The 12405-nt window shown below is 37.5% G+C and overlaps 3 protein-coding genes across 4 annotated transcripts in view; 2 read left to right on the forward strand and 1 right to left on the reverse strand.

Moving 5' to 3' along the window:
• Window positions 1–2671: 2671 nt before the first annotated feature.
• Window positions 2672–4606, reverse strand: LOC108625706 (tubulin delta chain). Its single transcript, XM_018025911.2, has one exon. The coding sequence runs from the start codon at window positions 4299–4301 to the stop codon at window positions 2961–2963; it is 1341 nt and encodes a 446-aa protein (XP_017881400.1). The 5' UTR covers window positions 4302–4606; the 3' UTR covers window positions 2672–2960.
• Window positions 4607–4622: 16 nt separating this feature from the next.
• LOC108625779 (peptidoglycan-recognition protein LC) lies at window positions 4623–10011 on the forward strand. 2 transcript variants are annotated; one of them, XM_026814242.1, is made up of 5 exons: window positions 4623–6330; window positions 7232–7811; window positions 8553–8759; window positions 8928–9083; window positions 9230–10011. In XM_026814242.1, exons 2-5 carry the CDS (start codon window positions 7235–7237, stop codon window positions 9748–9750), a joined length of 1461 nt encoding a protein of 486 aa, XP_026670043.1. In that variant the 5' UTR covers window positions 4623–6330; window positions 7232–7234; the 3' UTR covers window positions 9751–10011. The 2 variants fall into 2 exon arrangements, with proteins under 2 accessions (XP_026670043.1, XP_017881544.1); XM_018026055.2 differs by lacking the exon at window positions 8553–8759.
• Window positions 10012–10100: 89 nt separating this feature from the next.
• The window catches only part of LOC108625683 (transcription initiation factor TFIID subunit 4B-like), a 4529-nt gene continuing 2224 nt past the window's right edge, over window positions 10101–12405 (forward strand). The window contains 3 exon segments of the mRNA XM_026814184.1: window positions 10101–11498; window positions 11501–11751; window positions 11988–12203. Coding sequence (XP_026669985.1) covers window positions 10772–11498; window positions 11501–11751; window positions 11988–12203 — 1194 coding nt within the window. The 5' untranslated portion in view covers window positions 10101–10771.

Below are 12405 nucleotides of genomic sequence, written 5' to 3' on the forward strand. Positions count from 1 at the left end.
ACCGCGACGCTACTGTAGCATTAGTGATCGCTAAACACAACACAGTTCTAACATAATTCTAATTATTTTATCAATGTTGCATAAAAAGTTGTTTTCGTTACGAGAACACTACAATTGCTTTTCGAACATTTCGATTAAAATGAAATCTAATACGATCTACCTGTTCAAGGACACGTGCAATATTGTATAAGAAACGCGCTAGAAAAACTTGATGCAAGATTTGCTAAGTTCTTTACGCAATTTTTACGAGAATAATCCCGCTATCAAGATTGTACTCCATAAACGTACATGGATTATATGAAACAAGTTGAATAGAGAAACAAGTTTCCTTAGAAATTGTACGAATAACAATTAGTAAATTATAAACACTCTGAATACCAGTACCCAATTTTAGTATTTTACTGGTGCTGAAGATCGGAAACAATTGAGATAAGATTGAAACTTATTTCAAAGTTAAATGGAGTTAACGTTATTTATAAGAAAACTTCTATTTAATTACGAACGAACTGAATATTTGAGAAATCTATTCATATAGTAAATGAAGGATTGTTTCATTCATGCACAAGGTAGTAGGTACATTCAATAAACAGGAAATCGTAATAAGTTCAAAGTGCCGAATGTTTGTGCCGAATGACGCTTGAATCATTGAAAAAGGCGCACGGGAACGTGCACCGCTGTGACGGACGGAATGAGATCTGTGCTCAATGCAGAACGATCGGGAACCATGGGCTTTCACTTTCCTCGAGTGGCTTGCACAAGCGAAACACTATCGTGGTTAAACGCTCACGACATTCGGCACGAAAAACTCGTCGGAGCATGAAGCATAGAAACTGCTCGGACAGGACGGCACGGAACGTGAAGCTTCGTGCTTGAAAACAGGGAAGAAGGAAGAGGAAGAGAGAGTATGGGAGACGCTTTATCGATTTAAGCTCGCAGACAACCCCTCTTCTCGCTTACCTAGAGAAAAAATATCTGCCGAGAACGACGGCGGCTGCGGTGATTCCCTACGAAGTATCCATAAAATAATTGTGACTGGCGCCATGCATTTGCAACAGTCTTTGCAATTGCCAAGTCTGACACTATAGGCATCAGAGAGTCCTGTGTCCTTAAAAAACGTATCCTTGCGTCGCACCTCACGATAATCATGCAGAAAAACGTACGATATCTTTCACTGTATAAACTGTAACGCCACAATTAAAAACGTCGTCTATATTAAAAGCCGAGTGGAGGAGAGCCGCGGATCTATTTTCGTTCGCGGTCATGAAAACAACCCTACAACACCCCGACGCACGACGCGTCCAGCGGACACTAAACAAAATGGCGCGTACGATCGTCCACGGCTTCGACGCCAGAGCGCGCCTGTGTTTTATCCACGTGCCTGTGTGAGTAAGGATTCTATATACTCTATACTCAGCAGAAGGGGACAAAGTACCGAACAGGTCCCGTCTATTCAAACCACGCCTCTTTGTATTGGAGACGAATACTACCAACTATCATATACAATTTTCATCGTATGCGTCCGTGAACGTGAACCATTGCACAGGTTGTAGGGATGCACATACATGTTTTGAAAAATCTATAGCTAAGTACATATCTATTCATGACTACGAATTCGCATATTTCTGTTGTGATAACAACTTCAGTTATCTAATGATCAATTGCCTCTGTAAGCTGATATAATTAACGTGTTGCAAAATAATTACCGAGGCAATAAATTCATAGAGCACGTGCGTCCCTGTACATTTTAGGTAGCGCCACTACTTTACATGCTTTACATGCTATGTACTTGCTTCAACCCCGCGTTATGAAAAATCGCTAACTTAAAGTACTGAAGCACTGCATCTTCTCCCTTTCAATGTTTTCGTCGAAGACCATTTTGTATACTATACATTCTATATCGTTTCGATAGGAAATATATTCATCTGCAGAAGGCTTCTTCTATGTATTTACCATTGTTAGATTCGGAAGGTTAGTAGTGGAGACCATTTACTTAATCTTAGAGGTGTTCTCGGGAGTTAGGACATGTAGTGGGGACGATGAAGGAACAGCAAACGAGTTTCTGACAAACAGCGTGTGCTTGTATGTATCTACCTATGTACCTGTAACGCTTGACCGATGCTAGAGAACGGTACGGATAATACATCCGTCCTTATTTGTATAGTATTCTCTACCCTACAGATTCTTTCTATTTTCCCGTACCTTTACATAACGCGTACAAAACTAGAACCTTCGTCTACCCATTTAGTAAAAGCAGTATTTTTAAAATCTAAAAATACCATGTACTGTAATAACAAAATTTTGCAAACAGAATATTTTAAAGTATTATCTTTGTATTGTATATTTTCATAATAAATATTAATACATAACTTATTCACAATAATATATGTAAAGTATATAAAACGTTTAAATAATGTATTTTGTTGTATTCTGACAGTAAAATGTGAAAGCGTATTACCAAGAAATGTTCTATCTCTATATTTTTGATTGTCTACGAGTCAGCAGAGTAGGGGAGAATAGAGAAGCGCAGATTCCTGGAAATATTTTCAGCAGTTCTTGGAAATGGTCAGAACTTTTTCTTTCCGCGTTGTATGTGTTTGCAGATTCAGCTACCCTCTTGCACAGGCGCAGAATATGCGTTTCCGGATTGTAGGAGGAATGTACTATTAACATATTTATAGCACGTTCTGTTTTATTTTTACTGTTTACAAATTCAGTTACTTCAACGGTATATTACGAATTAACTATTATTTTCTATCAATCTTATCTTCATTCATCATATTCCCTTAAATCTCTTGACGCATACACGCACATGCTATCGATTCTTTTGTGACGTCATAGTTACCCTTTCATTCGTGCTCTTGACGTTTACATATACGTAATATTTGAATTTATGACGTCAACTGATGCATGGGATTAAAATTTCAACTAGAACATGAAATTTCTATTCGTTTACAGATTCATTACTTTTTTACATGAGGAATCAGTTCTCTATATTCCTTTAAAACATTTTCAAGTACTGCAAACGCTTGCAGAAAGTCGTCATCTTCTAGACCGAACTGTTTATACTGATGTAGGTATGCAGAATGAACGTAAGACTTCCAAGTTTTATTTAAAAGTGTATCTAGGAAATCAGAAATTTTAGAATTGTTCGTGATCAAGGCAAGAAATTTATTGTAGTTCAAGAGCTTCCGATTTTGATGGGAATGAGAAAACCAATCAACTGTATTCCATTCTGCATATAGATGTTTATCCCTAAATTCATCAGTTATTACGTAGTCTTGTTCTGTTACTAATCCACGTGTTATTAAAATATTTGATACTGAACAGGTGTATACATGATGTGCAGTATCGCCTAATGAGTTAGATGGCACTTTTAATTCAGCATTAGTTAACTGTGAATTGAAATTTGGTATCCTCAGTGTTTCCTTTAAGTGCCGTATATATGAATTCCAATTATACATAGGCTCATACTTTAGAACTGTTGGAGGTACATGTGGGGTACTTCTTATTGTTGCTATTTTGTATGAAGGATGACATGCTATTTGTGATAGTATCGCATTCATGCTGTGTTTCACATAACTTGTAGGCTGAAATACACCTAATAATTTCTCAGAGATAACGTCATTCATATCATACAGACTAGTAGATGATTTCTTTAACAAGTTTGTACATATGTTATATATTTGTTCATTTTCAATGAAAATGTTTAGATCGCTTTCATTGTAAAGTTTTGCCAAAGTTAATACTGTGTTATAGTTTTGTGTGCATACTTCACCAAATGAAAATGGTAGTATTGTTGTATTAACAATTGGCTTTTTATCATACTCCTCATGTAACAATTTTGTAATATAACTACCAATACCAGAACCTGTTCCACCTGCAGAACTTAACAGAGCCAGGAAACCATCAAAGTGATCTAACTTCTCTACTTCCTGCCTTACACAATTCAATACCATGTCGCTTAATTCATATCCTTTTAATAAATAACCAAACGCCCAATTATTTGCACAACCACCACCAGCTTGGCAAATTACATTCTTTGTGGAATACGTCCATGGAACATTGATATCATTGTATACTTTATTTATTACTTTCTGCTCTGTATCTACAAGGATTGCTCTTGCTAAACGCGCGTTAGTTTTAGATATACCACTAAACCACTTGTTAAACGTGTCTGCGGAATACTGATAATTAGCGTTATACGACACTTCTGTGTTTACGCATTCCAAATCCGACGATATTTTCGAGAACAACGTATGTCCTAATTGATTTCCGCATTGCCCGAATTGTAGTGTAAGCATTATTAAGTCCAGCTTCGTTCATTCAACTTATAATCAGGTTATTATGCTCTAACGATAAAGAGAAATACATTTTCTCTCACGTGTGATTGACTAGCGCGTTTTAAATTTTCGAGGTATAGTAGAGTTACTATGTGATCAATCAGAGGTAACATCGTACGTAATTTCGTTAAGTATCGCGAGATCACGCAGTTACAGAGTAAATTAAAATAAAAACATGAGCATCACGGTTGCACGTACACGTGCACATCACGTGCATCATCCGTGGACCTGAAGACTGAAGAATAGAGCATTACCTGCCGGGTTTTGTGACGGGAGACGGAAGGGGTATCCAAGATGTCAGCCATTTTATACCCCTGACTAGTGGGGCACTTTGTAGATCATGTATGCACATAAATGCATGTGTGCACGTGGCCGTGATGCAAACGCATGCGCACCGAGGAGGTGGCATGCGTTAGCGCAGATATTCGTATACGAAAAGCAAGTTTTATAGATAGGCGGCGCCACTAGTTGGGCATAGAGAATGGCCAATTTTACTGTTTCCCCTTCACGGAAGGAGCTTCACTCCCTTCGCCAGGAAAAGTAGTTTATACACCGTCTTTGATCACCTCGGTGCACGTATTATTGTTCCCATTAATGATTCCAATTAACTATTTGCGCGGAACTGATACAACTTATCTTAATTTGATTTAATAAGAATTTCATTCTTTCTTTTGTTACACACGATTATCGCGGTTAACGAAATACGTGATTCGTTTGCGAGATGTATTGATGTTTTACAATGTTTGAATATACATATACGCAAAACCTGTTATCAGCTTCTGTACATATGTACATGTATATACAAACTCGTAGTATTAGCAGATAATACGAGATTAGCGTATGAAAAGTAAGGAAATTAAAATGAAAAAAGGAAATCATAAAACAGCACGTAAAATTTACTTGGGTTGGATATTTATAATACCGTGAAGATCTCGATTCTCTACTGATATGATAATTCACGCTGTGTTGATTTTGATCATGCTATTGTATTGCGAACAATTTGTCTGTCACTCTCGCAGCGGACTTTTGAATAAATTGCGCGTGCAACAGGTTGCAGTTACGCTTGAATCCTATACTTATTGTCAGTTGCAGCCAGAATTACAATTTGACGATCGTATGCGTGAATGTATGGCCAGAATTTCCAGTTACACCAGACAGAAAAAAGATATAGAGTGGGGTTGACGCAATTTCACGGCTTGTTCGATGAAGCACCGACAGTTCATTACAACGACGGCTTGCGAAAAGATAACACCGGCGTTGAACAATTATTGTATCATCGACTTGTTTCTGCTCTTACTCGTTTTTACTTCTCACTTTACTGTGCGACGCCACAGTGACAATTTATATTGAAAACGGATCTGCAACCTGTGCGATTGTTCATTCTCCTGTATTTTTCCAATCATAGTCTGCAACGTGTAGGAGCATTGAAAATTTCCTACTTCAGTCGAGAGTTTTAGCATTAGTGACAGCGTCACGTCCTTCATTAAACTCATTGCACGTCACAAGACTGTGATGTAAAGTAGTGAAATAACCGAAAATAAAACAGTGAACCAAGCGAAAGGATGTTAACGCTATCAGAATCGTTTAGCGATTCTCGCGACGTGTTGTAGCATAGTTTTTTGTGGGGCATGCTTTCTCTGTAGTGAAGCAGCAAGAGACGTGCTAACTAGTATGGGAATTCCACTTTCGGTTGGGAAATACGCAGTACCACCGGCGGTAGACGCTCCCGATTGCTTCCGATAGTGTCATAGTGTCATTATATGAGATTAAAAGTAAATCTAATGTGCATGCATGCATTTGTATAATTATCGAAGGATTTAATTACCTAGTACATAAGTGCGGTAAGCAAACAGTTAATAGCCGTGGAATTCGTGAGAAATTTTTCCGGTGAGCAACGAACAAAACTAATTTGCAAGAACGCCATGTTGTGAGCTGATGAACAAACGCCTACAACGTGACTACGGCCAAACGGAAGAATGATTTATAAAAGGTAATTCATCCGTATGATTTATTTAATATGCAATTATACTAACTAAAGGGCCAGTGGGAAAGTGAAAATTTCTTTCCTATCATCGTTACATTCATCCTCATGTTTATTTTTATCACAGTTTTCCATTATCTTGTCAATGCTCCGCTCGTAATTCTTTTCATTTGGCATACGTTTATGTACATTCATATTTTCGTTAACATAAAATTTTTAATTATCGTAATTAATTGTCCAGCTATTTGATTGTCTTTGTAGTATATTTGTACTTTGATGTAGAGAATAATCTGTATATATGTATATAACACATCTCCAAATTCGATAACGATGAAATAGATCACTTAAACAGCAGTTTAATGAAGTATAATTTAACTTATGTTCGCAGACAGTAAATAGCAAATAATTACGATATTTCTACGTGTAATTTATAAATGAGTATGATTTATGTATATACGAATGAATAAAAAATTGCAAGTTATTCACTGATAGCTTAAATTTTATATTTTGATGATGTTATCGTTATGTGATTGATCATAAACGGATGGCATTCTACATACAATTCACAGATAATTAAGTGCGATGTATTTCTGAGAATTTAGGAGCAGAAAGAAAATTTTCCACATACAAAAAGAACTATACAAATAGCATACATCGTATTAAATATCTTATCATTAGTTTATTAATTACTAATAGCTTTATTTGAAGTAAATGAACAGTTTATTGGAGCAAATGTGTATTTACAAACGTTAACGCGTTATTACAAAAAGGAAGTCATCGTTATTATCACATAAGTAACTAATTATTGATTCGAATAACTTTTACATTTTTTAAATATTGCTATGGTATCATTTTGTCAAATTGACTTATATTTGCATCTTGATTGAGTCAAGTTCTGTTCCTCGTATAGTGAATGGGAATGGTGACACTGGTGCAGGATTATCAACACTCGACATTGGACGGAAACCACCAACACCAGAAGGATCAGCACCCAGAGAGCGACATCCCCGCTGAAAATCGCGACAGCGAAATTTATGGTGAGATACTACAAGTTGCGAAGAACACCGCGATCGACGTCGTCCGAAATGGTAGCCTCGCCGGTTCCTCTACGCAGTGCAGTGACGTAGAAAATGACGAAGATGATGAAACGGTGGCTGACGAAGAGGATTGGGTACCCGACTTACCTGTGCCCACGGCATTCAAACAAGAAGTGGTTTCCGCGAATGGAAATCTAGTGTTACCGAATGCGGACACCTCGAATTTTGGTGATGTACGCGTGAAAAATTCGACGAATGTGCATCTTGGTAACAAAACCTTCTACAAGGGCCCAGTAACAATAAAGCAGTTCGTTTATACAAACCCAACGATACAGGATCTCGATGAGGTAAAAATCGATAATACTCGAACATCGGATACCAAAACGACTGATTTTTTGACCAAAGGAGATTTACCAACAAACAACTCGATCTTCTCACAAAATTCTGATAAAGGTAAAGATTCTTCTCAAGATAATTCTTACTATTAACTTTACATTCTAAATAATGATGTTTGTTCAGGCTACCGTAGCATTATGGGCCATTTTTCTTGTACATAAAAATGCCACACGGGGTTTACATTCCGTTAGTTATTTCGAAATAGATATACACAAATTTCCTCGACTAGTTGGTGAAAGTGAATTTACTGTGTATTTCGAAGAGATTATAATTAATTACGTTTAATATAACTTTTGACGAAACGAAAAGGATTTTGTTCATTAAATTTTAACAAATCATTGTATTTATGACTATTTTATACATTGATTGAATTCATTAATATCATTATCAATTTGTTGTTGTAAATGAAATCCTTTTTATCAAATTTTATCAGTAGGCTTCTGGGTCTTATCATTTGGATTTAAGCTTTGTTATTTTTCGGTTCTTATGCAGTTGATAATGGTACGGATTAATTAGAAATATCCTACATAAAATAATATCGAAATATATTAGGTCGAGTCTTAAGTAACTTTCGATACAGCTAAGTGGTATCTAGTGTTCATATCTACGCACTATGAATTATCGGGACAAACAAGTGTTTGGTTTTACTATATAGATATTATAGATAAGGGAGATTCAATTAGTTTTCTGTCAACTATTTTGTGTGATGCACGTTACATTAGACTATTTTTATAACCTCTGAAATGGAAAGTGAAAGAGCGCATATTCGTCATGTAATGCTTTGGGAATTTAAACAAGGCAACAGTGCTGAGGCGACAGCTAAAAAAATACGCAGTGTATACGGTGAAGAGCTAATAACTGATCGGGCAGTTAGTGATTGGTTTGCAAAATTCCGTTCTGGAGATACGACTTCAAAAGACGAACTGAGTGCGGGAGGTCCTTCCGACTTTGACGACGATGTTGTAAAGACACTGTTGGAGCAAAATCTACGTCAATCAACAAGAGGTATAGCAGAAAGGTTGAATACGTCACAATCAATTAACCGGAGATATCAGGGAAAGTAACTGATAAAAAAAGGAAGTTACTTATGACTCGACCTAGAATAGAATAGAATAGCAAATAATGTTACCAATGCTATAACTTTTGTCTAATAATAATAATATTTCATTTTAGCAACGAAATGGCTATGGACTTGGCAGTGTTCAGCATTTTTGTCTGTACTAGCCCTATTTTTTGTAACCGTCGTAGTCATCGTCAGTGTTTATTACGCACGCAACTCTTCTACCGTAACAACTCCAGGTTATCCGCAAATACCGAGTTCTGGATCTGGTAATTAATTACATACTAGAAAAACCTAGCAAACTTTCTTAACTCTTCGTTAATATAATTATTAATTATTTCATATGTCAATAATATATTCAAGAATAAAAATTCCTATTGTTTATAATTCAAATCTGAATGATTTTTAATTATAGAGGAAAAACCGTCAAAGGTACGTTTTGTTACGAGAGACGAATGGGGCGCTCAACCAGCTGCTGAGCCATTGGAACCGCTCAAACTTCCTGTACCGTACGTGATTATCAGTCATACAGTAACCGATTTTTGCACGACCCAGGCGGAATGTACGTTTCGTGTCCGGTTCGCGCAAACGTTTCATATTGAATCTAGACACTGGTCAGACATCGCTTATAATTTTCTCGTTGGCGGCGACGGACTTGTATATGTTGGCCGCGGTTGGAACTATGTAGGCGCGCATTCTTTCGGGTATAATAATAAAAGTATAGGCATTTCCTGCATCGGTACATTTAACAGTTTAAAACCGTCTAAAACTCAACTGTATGCTTTGGAATTGCTTATTGAAACGGGTGTGGAACTTGGTAAAATTGCGAAGGATTATAAATTATTAGGACATCGGCAAATTTCGCAGACTTTGAGCCCGGGAGAAGCGTTATACAGCGAACTCATCACTTGGCCTCATTGGTCACTAAATGTATGACGAATTTGTAATACAAGACCCTTATTACGGTTGCAATTTAAGGTGAGACATTTTATAGGCAATAGAAATGAATAAAAAGACATGTTTTCATAACAACGTTATTTAGTAAGAAAATATATAAAATAATTGCATATGTGAATATTGTAATATATATATGTACACGTGTACGCATGCATATACTGTGTTTGTATAACAAGTGATTCTTCATATTGTACAAGAAATGTACATATTCCAAGAATAAAGAGAATTACATAAAATATACAGATAGATATTTACATAATTCTAATTTTTTCCTGCTACGTATATATTTATTATTATGTATTGTATATAGTATTGTTAATAGTTCGCGATTTATCATTATGTTAACTATAAGGTAACACAAGAAGATGCGTTATGATAATAAAACAAACATTTTCCTTAGTACACGTTGCTAAATCATTAAATCTCATTTACAATTATTTGGCTATATACTTTTCCCGCGCAGATGTCGCTTCATAATATCAATGCCAGCGATGCCAGCATCCCCACCAAGGCCGTTAAAGTAACCGTTACAAACAGTATCCTTATGGAAAGCAAATGTATAGGTCTCTCAGGGATTGAAAATTTTTGATACAAATATTTTTTAAAACTTTCCGATTTACACGCCAATATGACAGAGAAACTAATGGTGTACGAATGTAGAATCTCAAGGATAGCCATTTTGGCGGGTGACGTGTTTGCATACCGAGTATTGACAGCCATAACATAAACGGGGGACGTTGCTCGTAATATGGATATAATCAGTTCTCCGCTGTACAAAATGTGTATAACATAATAATTCGTGGTCCAAATACCAAGGCGTTAACGATACTTTTCACAATGGTGAGAAATGATAATGATACAAAGCGGGCGAAGATAGTAAACAGAAGAGAGGCCGCGTATAATTTTCAGCTGCGTTAGTGGGAGGGGGAGCAATGCACCATGGGAACAATTTGCGACAGGCGCATGCGCAGATCAGTTTACAGTTGGAGCTTGGAAGAAAATGGCGTCAGCTAAGTTTCTGGAGGAAGCTCTGAGCACGGACGTCGATGAATCCGCAGTGAACGCAATAGTGGGCTCCCTCGAAACACAACTGGTAACATCGACGCCGGCTGCCTCTGGTCATCAAGCGAGTGCTGCGTCAGTCAGCCAGCAGAATCATCAGGTGAACAGTGGTATTTCCAACGGGGGCACCATCACCGCGGTGCAGCCACAGAAACATGGGGTTTCGAACGGCGGCGGTGCTACCACAGTGAACAGTCTGATGACTCAAGAAGTAACCAAGTCCATTACCACGAGCACTCTCCTCCCAGTAAACGTGGTTACCTCAAACGCAGTGGCGCCACAGGTTACTACACAACAGCAGCAACAGCATACACAGGCAGCAGTCCCCCCTGCTGCTTATATCAATCAAGTTACTACAAACCAGGTGACCAGCAATCAGACGACGAATATACCAAGCCTTACAAAAACACATGAGCCTGTCAAGATTATTTATCCTACTGTTGGTCAAGTAATAGCCACCACCGGTGTTGCAAATGCAAATAATAAACTTTCGTTTCCTGCACAAACTGTTGGCCAGTTAGCCAATGGTACCCTGGGTATAACGTCCCAAGCAGTGTTACAGACAACATCGAATGTTGTTAGTAACGTCGGCTCTGTTAGTGAAACAGGCAGTCAAACAGTTGCTAATGTAAATAAGCCGACAGGTACAGCTTTGGTGATAAAGACTAGGTAGCACCCAGTGGCATGGTTTCTGTTCCAATGTCTGTTCCTGTTTCTGTGGCTGGCAATGCAGTCAGCACAGCACTACAGGCTAAAGCTGGGGTTACGTCGACGATAGTACCCAGCAATGTGCAAATTCTTAATGTTAATACAATGCGTCCTGGCACACCAGTGGCAGGGCAACAAGCGGGGAAACAAGTCGCACCCAGGGTAGTAATTGGTCAACACATGCTTGGAACAAGACCTGGGGCTCCAGGGGTAAGACACATACATATACACATACAATTTGTAAACAAGTATATATATATGTATGTATATATATATACACACACATATATGTATATATACAAGTCTAAAGGTGATTCAACTCTATTTACATCTATTTCATTTTTTTCTTAGTTTTTTTTCCTGATATGATTTGTTTCTGGTAGATATTACGAAGTACTTCTTTTATATCTATTGTGCAAATTTGTTATTGATGTTTTAATTTTTAGATAACATTACAAACATTGCATGGTTTACAACCTGGAACTCAGGGTCATATATTACTAAAAACTGAAAGTGGACAGTATCAGTTACTAAGGGTAGGGCCACCTCCAACAGCAGGTACACCTGCTGGTACCGCAGTCACTCCAAATAGTATAGCAGGGAATGCAGTGGTTGCTGCACCATCTCCAGGCACTACCTATCGCTTAGCCTCAGTGCCGGCTGTAAGTAGGCTGAACACACAGTTCACTGGCCCACCACTCGCCACGTTAAGAAAATCTGTTCAGGTGACGCACTTTTATACCTCTTACAAGACTCGATGTAGTGCTGTAGTATACTTTTAGTTTTTACCATTAGTTGGAATGGTGTTATTGGTAAGGCTATGTATTGTTTTATATTCTTTTACTCTGTCCTTATTTTATTTCT

This window comes from Ceratina calcarata, unplaced genomic scaffold, assembly GCF_001652005.2.
Source record: "Ceratina calcarata isolate Rehan_Ccalc_2016 unplaced genomic scaffold, ASM165200v1 scaffold369.2, whole genome shotgun sequence".
Classification (NCBI taxonomy): Eukaryota; Metazoa; Arthropoda; class Insecta; order Hymenoptera; family Apidae; genus Ceratina; species Ceratina calcarata.

What these genes read in the sequence shown, in the direction of transcription:
- LOC108625706 (XM_018025911.2), bottom strand. Translation starts at nt 4,301, where the DNA reads ATGCTTACACTACAATTCGGGCAATGCGGAAATCAATTAGGACATACG.
- LOC108625779 (XM_026814242.1), top strand. Translation starts at nt 7,235, where the DNA reads ATGGGAATGGTGACACTGGTGCAGGATTATCAACACTCGACATTGGAC. An exon ending in CTCACAAAATTCTGATAAAG is followed by an intron (nt 7,812 to 8,552) that starts GTAAAGATTCTT and finishes AATTTAAACAAG; the next exon opens with GCAACAGTGCTGAGGCGACA. An exon ending in AATACCGAGTTCTGGATCTG is followed by an intron (nt 9,084 to 9,229) that starts GTAATTAATTAC and finishes TTTTAATTATAG; the next exon opens with AGGAAAAACCGTCAAAGGTA.